Source organism: Haliotis rufescens, unplaced genomic scaffold (genome assembly GCF_023055435.1).
Source record: "Haliotis rufescens isolate VD_foot unplaced genomic scaffold, xgHalRufe1.0.p SCAF_7, whole genome shotgun sequence".
In the NCBI taxonomy this organism is placed as follows: Eukaryota; Metazoa; Mollusca; class Gastropoda; order Lepetellida; family Haliotidae; genus Haliotis; species Haliotis rufescens.
Genome location: NW_025964361.1, coordinates 13,783,289 through 13,802,204, shown reverse-complemented (window position 1 = coordinate 13,802,204; position 18,916 = coordinate 13,783,289). Strand labels below are relative to the sequence as shown.

At 40.7% G+C, this 18,916-nt stretch overlaps 1 protein-coding gene across 3 annotated transcripts in view; it reads right to left on the bottom strand.

The window, feature by feature from the left end:
* Positions 1-1,078: 1,078 nt before the first annotated feature.
* Positions 1,079-18,916, bottom strand: part of LOC124141859 — a 44,459-nt gene continuing 26,621 nt past the window's right edge. For all 3 annotated transcript variants that reach the window (XM_046510015.2, XM_046510014.2, XM_046510016.2), the window contains 11 exons: positions 17,229-17,302; positions 15,862-15,923; positions 14,969-15,052; positions 12,217-12,281; positions 10,622-10,699; positions 9,575-9,635; positions 6,243-6,387; positions 4,560-5,083; positions 4,048-4,098; positions 3,443-3,532; positions 1,079-1,704 (listed from right to left, as the gene is read on the bottom strand). In XM_046510015.2, coding sequence (XP_046365971.1) covers positions 1,582-1,704; positions 3,443-3,532; positions 4,048-4,098; positions 4,560-5,083; positions 6,243-6,387; positions 9,575-9,635; positions 10,622-10,699; positions 12,217-12,281; positions 14,969-15,052; positions 15,862-15,923; positions 17,229-17,302 — 1,357 coding nt within the window. In that variant the 3' untranslated portion in view covers positions 1,079-1,581. The remainder of the gene's footprint in view (positions 1,705-3,442; positions 3,533-4,047; positions 4,099-4,559; positions 5,084-6,242; positions 6,388-9,574; positions 9,636-10,621; positions 10,700-12,216; positions 12,282-14,968; positions 15,053-15,861; positions 15,924-17,228; positions 17,303-18,916) is intronic.

The following is an 18,916-nucleotide window of genomic DNA, read 5'->3' as shown; positions in this document are numbered from 1 at the left end:
TCAGGAGTTTGCTTCAGTGTTTCATTTTGTGTTTAATGTATACTACAACTATTGTGCTCAACATTACATGTACCAAGGTCAAGGCCTAATATAGGACAATAGACTAAGCGGGTGTCATTGAAACTAACCACAGGGAGTGAATAAGTTTGGATTAATGAAACAATACGTCATTATAAGATGTTTTTTTCTTTTAAATAATAAGGCCAATACTTTTAATAAAAAGACCTGCATTTTTAAATAAATACCAAGACTACATACAGAATCCAAACACACACACACACACACAATAAAAAATTGATACAAATTTGAGTGGGCTTCGAAGCCTGGAGAAGACGGGAGATGAGGAGGGCCTTCCCAATTTCCCTTTTCCCCGGGGGAATTACATTCTCAATCAAGACCGAGGAGGAGGTTTTCTTCCAAACTATTAACCGATGAAATTATCTGTCAAATCATTTATCAATAATTTTATGTTTCAAACCGTTATGTAATGTTATTACAATCAACCTCAGGAAACAGACGTAAAATATCTCTTGCTGGCGTACACGTAAGAGATTCCTGAAAGTATTATGGTTTATCGGCGCCTCTGTGGCCGGGTGGGGTGGTTTCAGTCGTCTCTGGCTCCGCGGTGTTGCTCGATTCCCAGATTCGCCCTTATTATGTTTCCATGTTTGTCATCTCCATACCTTTGCTTATGGGTTTTACCACAATTAGGTAATCGTGTTAAACCTGCATCACTTTGGAGTTTACTACCGAGGTGTGTGAGTTCATTTAACGTCGCTTTGAGCAGTATTACAGTTAGGCAGCTAATGTTTAAAGAAAGTCCGAAATGATTCAGGTCTTAGACGTTACCACTTTAGGAGAATCACTGGGCAACTTTACACAGATTTGTAAACATGGATTCATTTGAAATATGCATGGCAATTATTTACAGATATCGAGCGCTGTGTATCGTATGACTCATGACCCGCATCCTTCTGTCTTCTACTTGAATCCAAAGGAACCGGGTTCGATTCATAATACGATTACGATGCGCGGAACCGAGGACTAATTGTTTTACAAAACAAGTGTTGAGATGCAATACAGGATCACACAGTCCTCCTGCAGTAGAAGCAGCGACTTTATTTTTGTCCAAGCATCATTTTACTATCACAGCCATGTTGATGAGACATCTCGGGAACTCCACGCTTGTTCATTCACGTTCAGATAAGAGCTGCCTTTTCAGCAGTAGCCATCAAAACGAAATTATACTGACATTGTTTCAATGCATGGAGACGTTACAACATTTGCATTGTTGAAAGGGTTGACGAGGGACACACATACACATGTACACCATAAACACATTGTTCATAATTCTAAGCTTGCATTTGCCTTAATATGTTTGAGATTTAATCTCAACACTCTGAACGTGGTTATATGAACACAATAGTCCAACATCTGCCTTGTGCTTGAAGAAAGAATCTCACAACACAAGAGTAATCCTGGAAAGAGCACACTGCACAGAGTATGTTTCATCATTTGTCACAGTGTTTCCTTCCTGGAAGCTCCACCTCATCCCGTTTCCATTGCAACCGCATCTTAGGATTATCTGTCCAGCCGCCGGCACTGCTTGATGAACTCATCCAGAGTTCTGTGTTTGTACTCTTCCCATTGGAGGTTAGCATCCAGACGGTCCACCAGCTCTTCCTCGGACGGGAAAGGTTTGGCCTATAAAATTAAACGCAGTCAGTTCAATGAACCATCCTCTTTTTTCTTTTCTTTTAAACAAATGATTAAAGTTGATTCGTTAGTGCAGGAAACAAATGTGTTAAAAACAATATTTTCCAATGCGAAAAACGTTATATTAACTATTTTTAATGTCGATTGGTCAGTTGAGGCTATATGACTTCTTGCATCACTGTTGAGCAAATTACCACATGACGTCATCCAATAGTCATGAAGTCACAAAATAGCAACATTTAGTAATCTGAGGGTTGACGTTTTATAGGATCTGGGTTTACATTGTTCGAAACTACCTTATAGATGAGATTACCGTAAATCTATCGAAAGGAAATCCTACACAGTCATAGCCTATTTTCGAAACTATCGAATACCACAGATATCGTAAAAATGTAATATATCTTAAGATAGCTCCTCCATACGTGTCCTCAGCATATACATTCCCTCTGCAGCCAAGATGGCGGCATATATTGACATGCATAAAAAATATATTTAATGCTGCTGCTGCTGCTGCTGCTGCTGCTGCTGCTGATGATGATGATGATATATATTGATCAGAAAACCAAGAATATTCCGAGATGGAACTCGTCATCTCGATATACTGGAGCTTTTCTCATGCTATCGAATGCATCGCCAAGCCATATTTCATCAATTTTGTAACTTTGCGACACACAGCTGATCGTCCATCTCCCCGCACATCCGAAAGTCCAAGTGCTAAGATCACTGTAGACTAAAATCACAACTTGCAGTTAGTCCGTACCAACTTAGATCACTGTTGTCCCTAAATATACGTGATCCATAGCTATCGGCTCGACAGCCTAAAAATATGTTTTATGCGAGTCGATGCTGAAAGAAGTGTGAAACATCATAATTTTATGTATAACTTGCGAATGATGAAAACGGAAGGTGTATGCAGTCTTTATCAATGACCTAGCTATCTACTCAGTGGTAACTAATCTTAGTTCATACTCTAGTTTTGAGTGGTGTCCTTTATATATACAACCAAACACTTAGATGGTCGGTACATGTAACGTGACAACTTCTAAATGTGCTCCCTTGTGAACGAAAGTCAAATTAGTCACATTCAAATTTTGCAATTTGAAAGTGACAAACTCCTGAATTAGCTCTATTGTCGCAAGGGAGCTAATTAAGGAGTTCCATGTTCCATGTACAGAATATCTAGTTGGTCGGTTGTATGATAAATGCATGGGATTACCCATATAACTACATCACATTTCTTTCTGTTATGTTAAGGTGGTAATATCATCATTTATGATGAGAACTAAACGTCTACATATGTGATACATGTAGGATTGTGCAGAACGTCACTCAAACAGATGCATGTTAGACCATGTGACGTGATGAAAACGATCAACCCATCCTGAGTACTTCTTGCTTTTCTAGGTACTATTATTGTTTTTGTCCTCGTGAAATCCTTGTCCTTGGAAAATACTCGTGACGTCATTGAGAAACACCCCACTATTTCAGTCTCGAGTACAATTGAGCTGCGCTACCTAGGTATCATAGCTATGTACGAAATGCTTTGGTTTACGTCTGCACGAATAGGTTCACGATTTATTGGAAAATGTATATTATCGTAAACATAAGATATATTGTCTCTGAAGTTGTTAAAAGATTTCTCACTTAAGATCGTTTCTAACATCTAGACCCTGATATTTTCTCATCATTTGCTCATTCAAATATAAATAATATTGAATAGGAATACCTTTAGTCGTATCAGTCCGTAGATTGCATCATCGCAGTGCTTCATGAAGAACTTCTTATTAATCTGTAGAATTTCACACTCCCCGCTTACCTACAATGACAGATAATAAACTAAAACAACTAAATTCATTATTCAACTTCGTTAAGGAGGATTTACTTGACGGTAGGGGCGTAGGTGGGTAAGCAATGCAATGCTCCTCGCTCTTTAGACTTGCCAGTATCCGATGGTCGAATGTTCGAATCCAAGATTCTCCTCCATTATGCTTCGTGGTAATCAGCACCATACACTGTGTAGATGTGTTCGTGCTCAAGTTCTACACGTGTATGTGTATACGCCTGCATCATCTGGGGCTTGCCTTTCTCATTAAGCAGAAATAATTCATAAAACTGAATGACTTTCGAAAGGGTAAAACTATTTTAAAACATATAATTAATATATTATTTACTCACTTCATTGACATATGGAATTATATATTACTTCATTGTATATGTTACGTATAGGATATTTAGTTATTGGCGTATTAATTGTGCAGTTTAAGATGCATGATTTGAAAATTGTATTGACGTGACGTGTTCATAAGAGCATCTGTAATGTATTGAACTCACTAGACTGACTGCAGGTCCTCTCTCTTCTGCATCCAAGCATGCACGTAAACCCTGGAAAAATGGACAAATCCAATCATTACGTCACACATTGGTGAGAATTTGGATTTGGATAGCAAAATGTCATAAGCCAAAAGTATTTTAATATAATGTTATTAATATACTGAAGTACCAGCGATCATATTCGGGAGAGTTGGGGGGGGGGGGGGGGGGTTATTGTTTTCGGATAATGAGCCATGACAACCTTCTTTTTCTCTGAAAGTATGAGCCCAATTTATTTGATTCACAAAACACCATGTCCTGTACATTTATTTATATTTTTCAATCTGAGGCAGTGTTTTTTTCGAATCGAATTCAATTTCCAAACACACACACACACACACACACACACACACACACACACACACACACACACACACAAACGCACGCACATGCACGCACACACACACACGTAGCATATCAAACGGTCGGTTTTTTAATTATCTATTTCATAGACTTTAACATGTCACACATACAAACACTTGTCCTGGATGCAAAGTCTCCACTTGGACGAAGGCAGGAAGAGTTGTCTTTCCTATCGTTATCTGGCCGCCCTTTGAAGAACACCGACCACTTCCCTGCGAGCGACATGTGCTCATCTGACGTCCCAAACCTAGGGAAACCCTGGACTGTCTCCTGGAGTCTTGCCCTTTCGCTGTTCCATTGCTCTTCGGAACTCGTCCTTGTCTGACCTTGTCACTGAGGTCAATAACCTCGACCCCATTTTCTAAATTATCTTGACCTTTACTGTCTCCCTCGTCACTGTCGTTGCCTCCACAGACAACAATTTGAGGTAGTTTGTTTTCTGGCTGATTGAGAACAGACTGTGTGTAATTGTTCACTAGGGTCTTTTCAATTGGGTCTCTACAAGGGGGCGTGGCTGGTAGACTAAGAAAATCGCGGTGGGTCCCTACACAGGAGCGTCGTCCTGTAGGGGGTGCGGACATCGCCCCGTCCCGGCGTCCAGGGTGGTAGGAGGAGGGTCTGTAGGATGACTTAACTGAAAGAGAAACAAAACATATCCTATGATGTAATGATGTATTGGATTTGGGACCGACCGTAGTCCACACAATCCCCAGGTCACCCTCCTCTTATAAGATATAGGCGATATATTGTCGTCAGAAATCGCCAGACAGTAGAATGTAATGATAAGTATTAAACCTGTTTACTTTCTTGATAATTTGGAACATTTTCTCTGGATGGGAGATATAGAACTTCAGGGACGTATATCAGTCAAGAAAGAGAACTCAAGATAAGACACAAACATATACACACATGGATCGTACACCAGGAGATCAATTGTTTTCTTTGTTTGGTTTGGCAATTAAAACATTTCAGCTAAATGTAGGATTAAAGCCCATTATCATTCATGTCGTCGGCGTCTCCCACTTCACTACCATTCTTGTCCCCTGGGGGATATGTACAAGGGGATTAAAAGGGTCCAGTAGTCGGGCTCGGAGACTTGGCTGATTGTGTGTCATCGTACGCCGAGGGGAGTGGAACCGCCGTCACATATGCTGGAACATTGCTGTATGCAGCGTTCAACAAACAAACAGACAAACAAAATGTAAAACCAAGGAGCACGATCACAGAGCCACCATGACCAGGACGAGTGTGGGAATGGAACAACGATCAGAGCAACATAACTCCTTAACATTTGGAAGAGATGTAGGTATAAATTGTCTTCCTGTGTGCAATGATTACGAGCGTAGTGTAAATAATCTTACCTTGAATGTGATTCTGATTGGCTGAGATCGATTCTATTATGTTCATGTTCCCGCAATATGTAAGGTGCATTTCTTATGTTCCAGCCTGAATTGCCATAGTAGGCATTTTTGCAATTGCAACATACCAACAGAACTAATAATCTGGATATAGTTATGTAAGCCATTCTCCGAATATTTACGATACTTTCCAAATGAAATAGATCAACGGGGAAGAACTATATATTTATTTACTGTCGTTTGTTAGTTTTCGATGAATGTGACAACTGAAAGATATTTAAGTGTGCAGAAAGAAACTTCGACGTAAATCGGTCCCTCAGTTGACATGGCTCGATGTATCTTTGTTCCTCTTCGTGCCCGGGTAACATAACCTAACTAGCATCGGTCAATACATTATCACTCGTTCTCCATCAAAAGAGTTTGAACAAGCCTCACTGTAGTCGCGATCTTCTATGAAGTTGAGTATCTGCTTCTTCTTATGGAATGACGACTGTGCTGCCAGAGCCGATGCCACCTTCCTCCTTCTGGCCTTGAGGTCGATGTTGTCTGGCTCGAGATACTTCAGTATTCTGGCCTCTCCCTGCAACGTACATAGCGGAGGAATCAGGATGAAGGACTCAAAACACGCACTTATTGTGTGTTTAAACGTTCTCTAGTCTCGTTTTGCTAAAAGCGCTAAAGCTGTTTAACTCCCCTCCAACACACTACTTCACTATTTACGTCACGATCTCACAGACCAACTACGGAACTATTTACGTTACGATCTCAAAGTCCAACTACGGAACTATAGTTCGTCATCCATAATTTTGGCCCCCGTTTTTTCACAATTATTTTCCATTAAACATACAATCAGCCGACGAAAATGACTTTTATCGAATAATAATCATTGAACAAACCAAAGTTACCAGTTTTGTAAAATTTCACGTCCAAAAACATATTTTGTTCATTGTTATCATGTCATTTTGTGACCGTTGACATGACACTGTATTGGGGGTGAGAACAGACGATTTAACTTCTCACAACAATGACATATTGTGTGTCAAACATTCATGCTGCATGCATGACCCAAGGTCGCCCTACACCTCAGGTCATACCAACAGTAGTGTTATAGGTGAGGAATCCTGTACATATGTTGTCGAAGAATGCCCGTGATATTATTCCTGAGGCGTGTGTGTAAAAGAGTAACACCCTTGGTATCTCTTCGTTGTTTCACAAAGACAACATTGCATGCAACCAGCATATCTCGAAGGACTTTATAACGAATTATCTCCCCTTGATAAACGTTTGAAATCTGCAGATGTGGAACCAAAGGGGGCCATCCCAATACCAAAGAAGAATTAAAAGCTAAGACAGTTTTGAGAAGCGGGTACCATTTGTTTTTGATTTACTTCTAAACAGTATGTTGACAAAGACATTGGCCTCCGATCTTCTGACGACTGCGCACCTGATGTAATGTATTAATTTTCAACTTCGGGGATTGTTTTAATCAACGGTTCTAGTAAATCAAGTGTTGATGATATGCTGAGGTAGTTTAATTATATTTCATGTTATAACCCATTTTAATGTATTTACATGTCTTTGAGACATCTCTCATCATCGGTCTTGATATCAAGGTGACCTAGGGTCATGCATGATGCAAGCATGTTTGACACACATCATGTCATTGTTGTGAGATGTTAAATCATCTGCTCTTTTCCCGCACTACGGGGTCATGTCAGCGATCACGAAATTACATGATAACAGTGAACAAGTGTTTTCGGACATGAAATTTTACATGTGTAGTATAACTATAACGCAGAAATGTATGCTATGTGTTTAACATGGCTTTCCGTTTCGTGCTACACCACACAGAATGCTACACTAACTTGTCCCTCTGCAGGGTCCGATCCAGATCTCTTCACAATAACATTCAGTGAAACCCGGATCAGATTAATATCCTTCCTGTAATCCCTATCGGGAGGGCTATACAAAACGTGTGTTCAGATTAATATCCTTCCTGTAATCCCTATCGGGAGGGCTATACAAAACGTGTGTTTTCGAATCATTAGTCAAAATCTTGGGAACCGATAAAGGTATTAACATTTCATCTAATAACAGATACATTAACTATGTTATGACAGTATAGTTACCCATTTTCCTCACACTGCTACCTTGTAACAACATGTATATTACCTTCTCTGTTTAGCAGCATAAGCCATGGCTTAGGAGCACATAAGCAGCCTACTACACATCTGTGTACTTCTACTATTAATATCACCACTACTATGACTACAACAAGTCCTGATAATTCTACTTCTACTATCACTACTCCTACCATCACTACCATATTGACTTCTACAACCACCACTACTATCACGCTGACTTTTGCTACAACTACTACTACTACTACTACTACTAGTACTAGTACTACAAGATTGATCTTTACTATTGTTACGACAACAACTACTACCACCACCACTACTACTTTGACTTATTACTACGACTGCTACTACACCGACTTCTATTATTATTATTTACAGATTAAAATAAAAAATGCAGCAAAGAGGGTTTGGGTGATCCTGGCACAGTCAGGCTGGTTAGGTTCATCATCAGCAGGGCCCTTGCCCCCTCTACACGCTGCCCAGACAGCCAGATTGTCAGAAGGGCAGCAAACCAGGGTACTCTCCCAATGTCAGTCAACAGATTGGGAGGTACCAAACCTAAGGCACCGAGAACAATGGGGAGTCGGACAACTTGGTACTTGGGATACAAGTGTGACATTTCGAAAGCGAGGTCTGCATATTTGCCATGTTTTTCCTCAATCTTGTCAATCACATTAGTGTCAAAAGGGACAGAAAATTCAATAATAAAAAAGACAAGATCAGGTTTGTTGGCCTGGTAAGGTCTGAGGCTTATTCCAAAGAATTTTGTATTGATCATTTTCCATGACGCCCTCTACATATTCCGGGTCGTACCATGAATGGACCTCTGTATCAAAACCACAAGATTTGAAGAGACTCTAATAAAATGATCAAGCCACTCCATCATGTCTCTTAAGATACTGTGTTTGTGCCAACGCTGGGCATCCACTGACAATGTGTTGGACAGTCTAATTAAATTCATTACCTAATCTACAGTTCATATTTACATTTTGGTGCACATTGACGGTTTCGGCTGGGAAGTGACTGGTCCTGAGCAGCAAACAGAAAGCCTTCTGTTTCACTTTTCAGGCCAGACGACTTCATCCAAGCGAAGGACTCTGCAGGGCTGCCGTACCTCTCAACACACTGCACAGAAACTCGATGCAGTGGTCGTTCAGATAGCATCCTCCGGCATCTCTGGGCCGATGTGATATGACATTTCTCTTGGTTGACACTCATTTTCGTACCGTCCAGCAGTACAGAACCATCAGCAAAATCAACACTGACATTGAGATTATGTCCCACATCCTTGGATCGTGATCATCTACGAAAACTGTGGAATGTCTTGTTTTCATTATTACTGTTTTGTTATTACTATTATTATAATTATTATTATTATTATTATTATTATTATTATTATTATTATTATTATCAGATTAGAATTAAAATGTAGCAAAGAGTGTTTGGGTGATCCTGCATTTGCAATACGTTTGGTGACAACACAGATAATGCCGGTCACAGGTACATGAGAGCATAATATAGAATCTACATCCAACAACAGGAATTCAAACTGGAGATACTTTGTAACTGTGTAACATTTAACACATTTAGTGTGATGAATCAGAACAAAATACTGAAATATCTTACCGATTTGATGACGTAGATCCAATCGACGTCGTTGCTGTCGCGTGCAATTAACCTCCCGTATCTGTCAACACCAAGGTTTGATTTGAGATCAATGGCATGTTAATCAAGGTAATAGACACCCTCTATGTATTGCTATAGTATTGACACCAGCGCTGTAGTACTTGATTAATGTCCTATGATCAATACCACCTCTATTGTGGAAGGATTTACAACATGATGAGTTTTCTATAATAGCCCTGGTCGCAGAACACCCCCTTGCGTGCCTCTACTGTGTTTAGAGTCAAGCTCCAAAAGATTGATGTGAATACATAGGAAATGGGTAGTCACAGGCGACTAACGCCATCACTCCCTCGTGTTCGATTGTGTCGCGGCAGACGCTAAGTTGAATAACGTTGGCGAAAATGTCGCTACTGTCGAAGGGGATCGTGAAGTGAGAACCGAGATAAACGTGTTTCAAATGTTCAGGTTAATCTGTCTCACAGTCCCTGAAGGGGGCACGGTTGGCCCAGTCGTCTAAGGCGCCGCGATTCGCTGTGCAGAGCTGCGTCCCTTGGGGACGCCCAATTATGTTTCTAGGTTTGTCAGCACCATACCCGTGCTCGTGGGTTTCACCGAAGTGGTAAACGTCTGAGACCTGCATCACTTCGGGCTTTCCTCCCGCATTAAGCTGACACACCGTGATATACCTGGAATACTGTTAAAAGCGGCGTTAAACCCAACTCACTCACTCACAGTCCCTGAACCATATTTTCCCTTCGGCCCAGCCCTTACTGAACTGCAAACGCCCTAAATGAAGCTAGTCTATATTTCTGATATGAAATAGCGTTTTGGGCGGGGTCGTAAAATTGTAACAAAAATGGGTAGGTTTACATGCGTCTAACGTGTTTCGTGTTATATAGAAACGCGGCATTACATATATTCCACCGCATACTGGCCCCATGGACTGGGTGGTGGAGAAACGCAGTGTGGACAAATAATTACATTAAACTTCCATACTTCCCCAAACCAACGGAGTCCAGCATGAGGAAGAAAACTGATAGAACTCACTTGTATCTGAGAGCGCTCCACATTCCTGGGTTCTCCGCCAGCCGAGCCATGGGGAAATGTTGAAACACAATATGCTGCCTGCAAACAAAGGAAGCATACTTTAGTTATCTGAAATAAGAAATAAATCGCTTTCGAAAAGATAACTATGAAGCGATGATGAACCCGCGTTAGAAGTCCAAAACTTGTATTTTTGACAACGTCGCCACATAATTTCCGAGCATGTCCTCCGTACCACTGATTGCACACTGTTGTGTAAGTTGAGTTCCTAATCGTGCAAGGATCTTCTGATCCTAGATTCTAATCTCAAACGAATCAAATTTGCAATCAGCAATATTCAAGTTTTGTCATACATAATTGTGTTTGGACCAGGCAAATCAAAGGTTGACAGCACGAGAAACGATTACACGCAATCAGTCAACCACATAGACCGACCGATTTTCCTTCAATACAAGCATACGGTGTTCAGGGCCCATTCCGAGGGCCTCCGTGATCCAGTGGTAGAGCGTCCGCTCCGAAGGTTCCGGGTTCGATCCCCGGCCGCGTTAAAAGATGGTACGTCTGTCTGGCGATCGGCATTAAGGGGCTCGAACAAGGACTGATCAGTTCGGAGTCAGTATACTGTGTCTGGGTCGGGTATACTGCGGCATGGTATCTCAGTGGGCTAGCACTATAAATCGGCATCAGTCAGTACAGGGGGTTAAGTTTGGTATTCTCATAAGTTGCACGTTGATTTTCACCGGATATCGATTGTCATATCTCTCCCACCTGTGGGTACGATCGTCCGGCCACTGCGTTCATCTGCGTTGCCCAGCTACATCTATGGGGAACAACTAACCAGACGCTTCGTCCTACCTCTCAAAAATAACGTCGTCCAATTTACGACGTTATCAAATATTGAACGCATGTTCGAATCTCCCGAAATCACGTCATGATAAAACAATGTTTATCGTGAAATAATAAGCTTTATCGCTTTTTTTAAACGTCGTATTTTGTAATTTATCGCTTAGCTATCTTATATTCGTCAATAGAAGGTAGTAATGATTTGTAAAATTATAATCGTTTTGTTACTGTAATATACATGTACACTGCAGTCGCCTTGAGAGTGTTCGATCCCCCGGCCATCCCAAGAAACGTTAAAAGACGGTTCTTATTACCCTGTCTGGCACTCGTCAATATGAGGCTAAAACAAGGACTGGTTGGCTCGGTGTCAGTATCGATGTTCATGATAAACTGCGACATGGTACCCCATGCAGTGGGCAAGACCGGCTTTAGACTAGACCTGGACAAGTAACAACACACACGTGCTTTAGTGGTTTTCAATGCAAAGTACGATACTCTTCACCGCGACGTTAAACCCAATTCCACTTCACCACACCTACACTGAGGTTACTGATCAATGAACAATCTTTAACAATGCACTTTTACCCTGTATACGTGTGTTGTACAGAGAAGCTGCCACAGACGCATCGCGTGGGGCAGACAGCAAGTGATATTGATGCCTCTTACACATGAAATACAGTCAAATGACGTGACCAATGTAGATCAACATAAGACAAAGTATGTGTGTTGACACGCTTCTTAAACAAGTTACTTACTTGCATATTTCGAGGTTCTTCGGGCTGTTAGAGTCATCTGACATGTCGAATATCTTCTTGTAGTCCTGGAAACAAAATGTCACCACGCTATTCAGGGTTAAATCAATATATTGCGGGCTATCATGTTCCAGTACACATGCATAATTAAACCCACACGACTGCAAACACGAGCCTGACTGATGTGTCAACACTGAAATGGACAATACATTCGCCTGACCATGCATCCGTCTTGTCATACAGTCCGAATGAAATGTACAGCATGTGAAATACACTTCCAAATATAACACATTCAATAAAGACATAATTCCGTCGTTGTTACGTAGAACCTGGATCAGATAAGATTACATTCACAAATTGAACAAAATATTTACCTTTATGTACGTATATCAAATTATGAAATATCAGCGAATTAAACCGCGCAATGTATTCCCCGCGCCGCGGTGTCGCACTGTCGTGAGTCCCCGCCTTGTGAAATGTACATGCAATATACATGAAATGTAGCTTTATTCACGGAGCGCTATCAATCACACAAGCACGGATCATTACCCGGTCAACAAAGGTCCCGTGTGGATCATAGCGGTAAGTCAATGAACAACGACAACATGTCAATCAAATGATTGTCTGGCATATAAATGAGGCTTCGTAAGACCGTAACACGGTGTACATTTCTTCGTGAATATGCGTCGACACTGTTTCGTTGTAAATAATGTGTATCACCTATTGTGTTATATTTGAGAAATACATGTCACAAGTAGCACTGATTGAAAAAAATGATGACTTAGGTTATTGTTTCACCGCACAAAAAAATATTCAACTCATGCATTTACATCACTATTTGTGTTTCAGCCGTTACTTCATCGTTGATGGGTATTTTATTTTTTTAGAATTCTAATTCTATTACATATTTCCTTATCCATACAAAGGATAATAGTATCTCTTATACGTATGAACCACATCATCCACATCCATGTTCATATTAAAACGTTCAAATTGCGAACATAATTAATATAAATGTTGCCACTTTTAAGATGCGGTAACCAATTAAAGTGAACGCATTGTTTCATGTGTACATCAAGTGCATCCAGGGGGCACGGGTGGCCAAGTCGTCTGAGCCGCCGCGATTCGCTCTGCAGAGGTGTGTCCCTTGGGTACACCAACAACCTATGATTGTGGGTTCGAATCCCGGTTCGCCCCGATTATGTTTTTAGGTTTGTTAGCACCATACCCGAAGAGGTTAGACATCTGAGACCTGCATCACTTCGGGCTTTCCTCCCACATTAAGCTGACACGCCGTGATATAACTAACTTAATGTTAAAAGCGGCGTTAAACCCCACTCACTCACTCACTCACTCACTATCTCAATTCCATTCAGGTAAATTACAGGTCTACATAGCCGCAACAATTTGATGCAACGCCGTAGAGACGGATTAATGGCCCGTCTGCATTTGTACGTGCTCAAATAAGTGTCCGAAAAACCGAGTTTCTGGATTAACCAGGTTCCGATGTATAATCCATATATTTCAACTCGTTTCCGGCAGATGCAGTAAATAAGTAGAAAATTGTATGAAACCAACATTAGCACACAAACGAGTCACTCCAAACTGTAGCTCTTTCATATGACCCTGTGTGAAGCGCGGCACTTGTTGATGTGGGATTTACACATATTGATTCTGTGCCAACCCATCCGTGATCGTCAACACAGGCGAGGGATCAGCTCGGTGATGGCAGCGATTTAGGGTATTTCCAGTGATACAATACCGACGTTGATTGTCTCAAAATTGATTGTCAAGTTCTTGACATTCTATATCGTGCTTTTCACGTAGATCGGTTTCGCGTTATCACAGTGCGGGTTTACTTCAAACACGACGCGATGTTATTGCATTATACTTGTTAAAGGGACATACCCTTTAATCTACTGTGTATTTTGGCTATGACAGGTTATTTTCTTCCAGCATTTTCGAGAACAATATCCTTTTTTCATCAGATTAAATATATAATGGTTCATCCCTTAAGTGGGTCCGGTTAGTGTTTCGGTTACCTCCCTTACCTATACCATGATCTGATGACTGTTTGAATACCAGATCCGCTATGATTATCGTTCCTACTTTTTAAGTGCCATACGGAGTTCGTGATCAGACGAAAGTGATTTTCCACCCAACGAGCATGGTTATTCACTTCACACATAATTCTTACGCAGTTTGTGAACATTAATGAGTATTTATATAAATACTAGGGGACCGTTGACCAGTATAAATCCCATTAAATGACATCTTGTGAAAAATACAAATGAATATTTCATTCCGACAAAATATAACTTATGAAAAGTAAGCATTTTGTTTGTGGATTTGTTTGTTTCAAATTGTTGTTTTTCACGTTACTCATGTATTTTCAAGATATGCAGAGCGGGGTGTAGTCAATCGAGACACGGACATGCCAACCAGTGGTCAATAGCATGATGATCACTCCACGACGTCGGTGTACGATATTAATCAGTCAGTTCACCGAGTCTGGCCATCAAATCTCCATTTAGTCCGACCTCACGATAATCCCGACGTACTAGCGTGCAGCCCCATCCTTATCACCCCACAGGGAGTAAGATTATCTTTAAAAATTATTATATCAAATTTTAAGGATTGCGAAGGGTTATATTAAATAGATGATGATAATTCAAACAGTTTGACGTGATGTTTATGTTCGTTTTGTTATTCTCTACCACGTTGCAGACAGACGTATATACGTGCTACTACTCACAATCCTGTGGATGTACAATAACTCCGTCTTCGTCCTCGTCAGCACCGTGTGTCGCCTTTTACACCCGCATATCAAGTCGTCCTCCTGTGTTGTCACCATAGCACATTAGTTATAAAAACACATAGTGGACTATTGTACATTAATTTTCAGCGTTATTAGAATACGAATAGAACTGTGGAGTAAACAGATTGATTTTGTGTTATGTGCGCACAGCCACTAGGTAATCCGAAGTGTAGGACTTGAATAAATGCAAGAATGAGTTTTGTTTAACTCAGCAATATTCCAGATATACTATGTGCATGTTGATCGAGGCAGCCTGTAAATAATCGAGATTAAACTAAATAAACCACTGATTGAAAGGAACGGTTCTCAGAATCAGGGCACGATGTGACCCTCAAATCCAAATCCATGAACATCCCCGTTCTTTTTATATAAGATAGAACGTAGAATATATTTAGTACCACGAATAGAAGGTAAATACTTCTATCTGTTCTATCACGATTCACACTCGATGTAGACCCGTAAAGATCCGGGGTAGAATAGGTATTCAGTAACCCATACTTGCCGTAAAAGGCGCCTATGCTTGTCGTAAGAGGCGACAAACGGGATCGGGTGGTCAGACTCGCTGACTTGGTTGATGCATGTCACCGTATCCCAATTGCGTGGATCGATCCTCATGATGTCAACCACTGGATTGTCTGGTCCAGACTCGAGTATTTACAGACCGCCGTCATTTAGCTGAATATTGCTTTGTGCGGCGTTAAACAACAATTAAACTAAACTAAATCATGCTCGGTGTATTGTGTCAGTATACAACGTTATGTTGGATGCCCCAGTTCAAACATCATAAGACACTAATGTAGTCCCCTTTGGGAATGACACTTCGTACTTACACCGAACTTCTGTCCCGATTTGATCTCCACTGGCTGCTTTCTGCCTTCTACTTTTTCTATCACTGAAAGTAAACAGGAGATTCCGTACACATCCTCATGACATAGCGATAGTTGAAAAACCAAGGGCTTAGGGAACAGTTCAACAGGCCATGTTAATGCCTTAAGTCTGGGGTTGGGGGTGTCAACATAATCGCAATCTTCCACCTGAGAAAATACATACACTTGATTATACACGCATAGATAACCGCAACAAACATCCTAGATCGAGGGTGCAAAAGCATTGTATATAATTTGTGAGGTGCGGTGAAATGGGATTTAACATGGCGTTCAAGATGATTGCACCACTTAAATAGCGACGTGCATCAACGCGTGTGTGGGGGTGCTTGTACCAGTCCTGGCTTATGTCGTTTAAGTGCTTGCCCATTGAAGTACCATGCCCAGTTTAACATGGACACAACGCTCAGACACAGTATACTGACTCCGAGACCATCGGTCCTTGTTTTATCCCCTTAATGTCGAAGGCCTAACACAAGTGTCATCTTCATACACAAGTTTTACATGATCACGAATTATAACCTGTAATAGTTTGACTAAATACTAATCATAGCGTCACCCGTAGTCCTAACAGTATGCCGCTTTGTCCCCATGTTAACGCTTTTACACATTACAATTTCCTGCCACATTTGATTGTTTTCTCATCCCCCCGACCCTACATCCTAAAACACAAAAAAATACTCATGAAACAATTTCCGACCAAAGTGTTTAAAACATACATCTGTTAACATGTTTATGATAACAGAAGACGGCTTGCTTCCCGGATTAAACCATAACCGGGTAAACATGTACACCACATGAAGACTTCTCTGTGTTCATGGTATGAAGCGCTTCTAAAATATCATATTTCTACGCATGATTTTAAGGCACTGTGTAAAATATTCAGCCTTACATGCCTTAAAAATGAGGATATTTACTATATATCCGCGTAGAAGAAACTCGAAGACATTACATCCTGAAATCTGAGATTTCAGGTCTGGTCGTACTACTTCATATCTCGAGTAGTGCAAAGTAACATACATGTACATGTCCATGCAGAGGAACATTTCATTTGCACATTAACAAGCGAGACAACTCCAGCTAAAAGAAGGACTGCTGACTGCAATGAATCTCCATTTTTAATAGTTTGCCTGTAAAAGGTCAGGGGTTCGACCCCCGACCAAATCAGACAGAAATACGTTAAAATACATTTCACCTCACAATTCTGCTGTATGCTTATCACGCATGAAGAAAACATGTTTGACATTAAATGTCAAACTTAAAACCGGAATATGGAAGACCTCTAGCTATGCATACACGTATGGACTACTCACATACTCCTGACAAGACGAAGTAGTATCCGTCAGCTGTTAATCCTTTCTTTATTATAACTCGATTGTAGGCGAAACTGGAATGGAAAAGAAATCGTAGGAAATGACACCCATGGTACTACTGTCTCCAGCCGGAGCGTCATGACGTCACATTGCCAAATGGTGATAAGAAGTATTGTCAACGTTACGTCATCTGAACAATTGGTTGACGTTACTGGTTACTTTGATTGCCTATTTAGAAATGGCAACGAGTAAACTATGGAATAACCTACCTGAAAATCAACTGTTTGGTCCATAGTGTTGGGTTTTACGCCGCTTTTAACATTATTCAAGTTATATCACGGCACTTAATGTGGGAGGAGAGCCCGAAGTGATGCAGGTCTAAGACGTTTACCACTTCGGTGAAACCCACGAGCACGGGTATGGTGCTGACAAACCTAGAAACATAATCGGGGCGAACCGGGATTCGAACCTACAATCATAGGTTTCTGGCATGCCCAAGGGACGCAACTCTGCACAGCGAATCGCGGCGCCCTAGACGACTGGGCCACCCGTGCCCCCGTTTGGTACATAGGCTTCACAAAAGAATAGCATTACGTTGTCCGGAAACTGGTTTTATTTCACTGAAGTTTGTTTGTAAGTTTGATATTTCACGTTTTGTCTTCATTCCATTGCCAAAATGACGTACAACTTTCTTCATTTTTCAGAAAGAAACACCAGTTAATACATATATAACGAAATTCAGAACTACTGGTTCCCCGCTCATCGTGAATGAATGCTGAAAGCCCCTTTCGTCTCGATGTTTATTCATCGTTCACTCATACGTGATTTCCGGATATGAACGTTGTTTTATGCATCACTCCATCAACAGGTTTAACATTTGGGCATTGAAGACAAATTAAAAGCGCTATAAGTAAGATGTGTTCTTGAAATTGAGAGGCATGGATATTGTTGACCTTAATGTACTTGTGAACGGAATATCGCATAACCCGTTAGGTTAGCTGTATGCAAACGGTCCAAACTGTTCAAGCTGCTGGCCTATAAACACCACTTCCACTTAGACCAATCAATGTGCAACCAATGGCCCTTGTTTATTTACGCTCGAGAAGTTTTTTTTAATTGATTTAAATACGGGGATTCCTTAAACATTATCTGATACTTCATTTCCTTGAACTAATGAAAACAGATGGCTGAGAAGAAAAATTGTCAAAATCATTTAACTTGCACTCACTAGTTTTAAAAATGTAGTGAAGATATATATACATGTATGTACGTCCTGATGACACCAGCAAGATATATACATTGTTACATTTTATTTACTGTTTTGTTAACAGATCATCGACGTGTGGTAATTAAGAGGGGCTGTGCTCCGCGGTCTAAAATTGTTGAATTGTGTTCAAATAACATTGTCTCTGTTTCACTATATAATATATTTAAAAATCAAATAAAAAATAACTTAGACGACAAACAAAGCTGCAAACAAGCGTTTTGCAGACAGGCTTGCAATTGGACCTGCCAGGTTGCAGAGACAATACCTCCTTTAAAAGCTGTGGAATTGTTGATTCGGCGTTAAGCATTATGTTCTCAGTCGATTTTGGGAGTTCAGATGTTCGACGTCGGATGATAAGGAAATTCCGAACGTTTTGAGACATACCCGCTGTAGCCCAACACAGGACGTAAAAAGTGCCGAT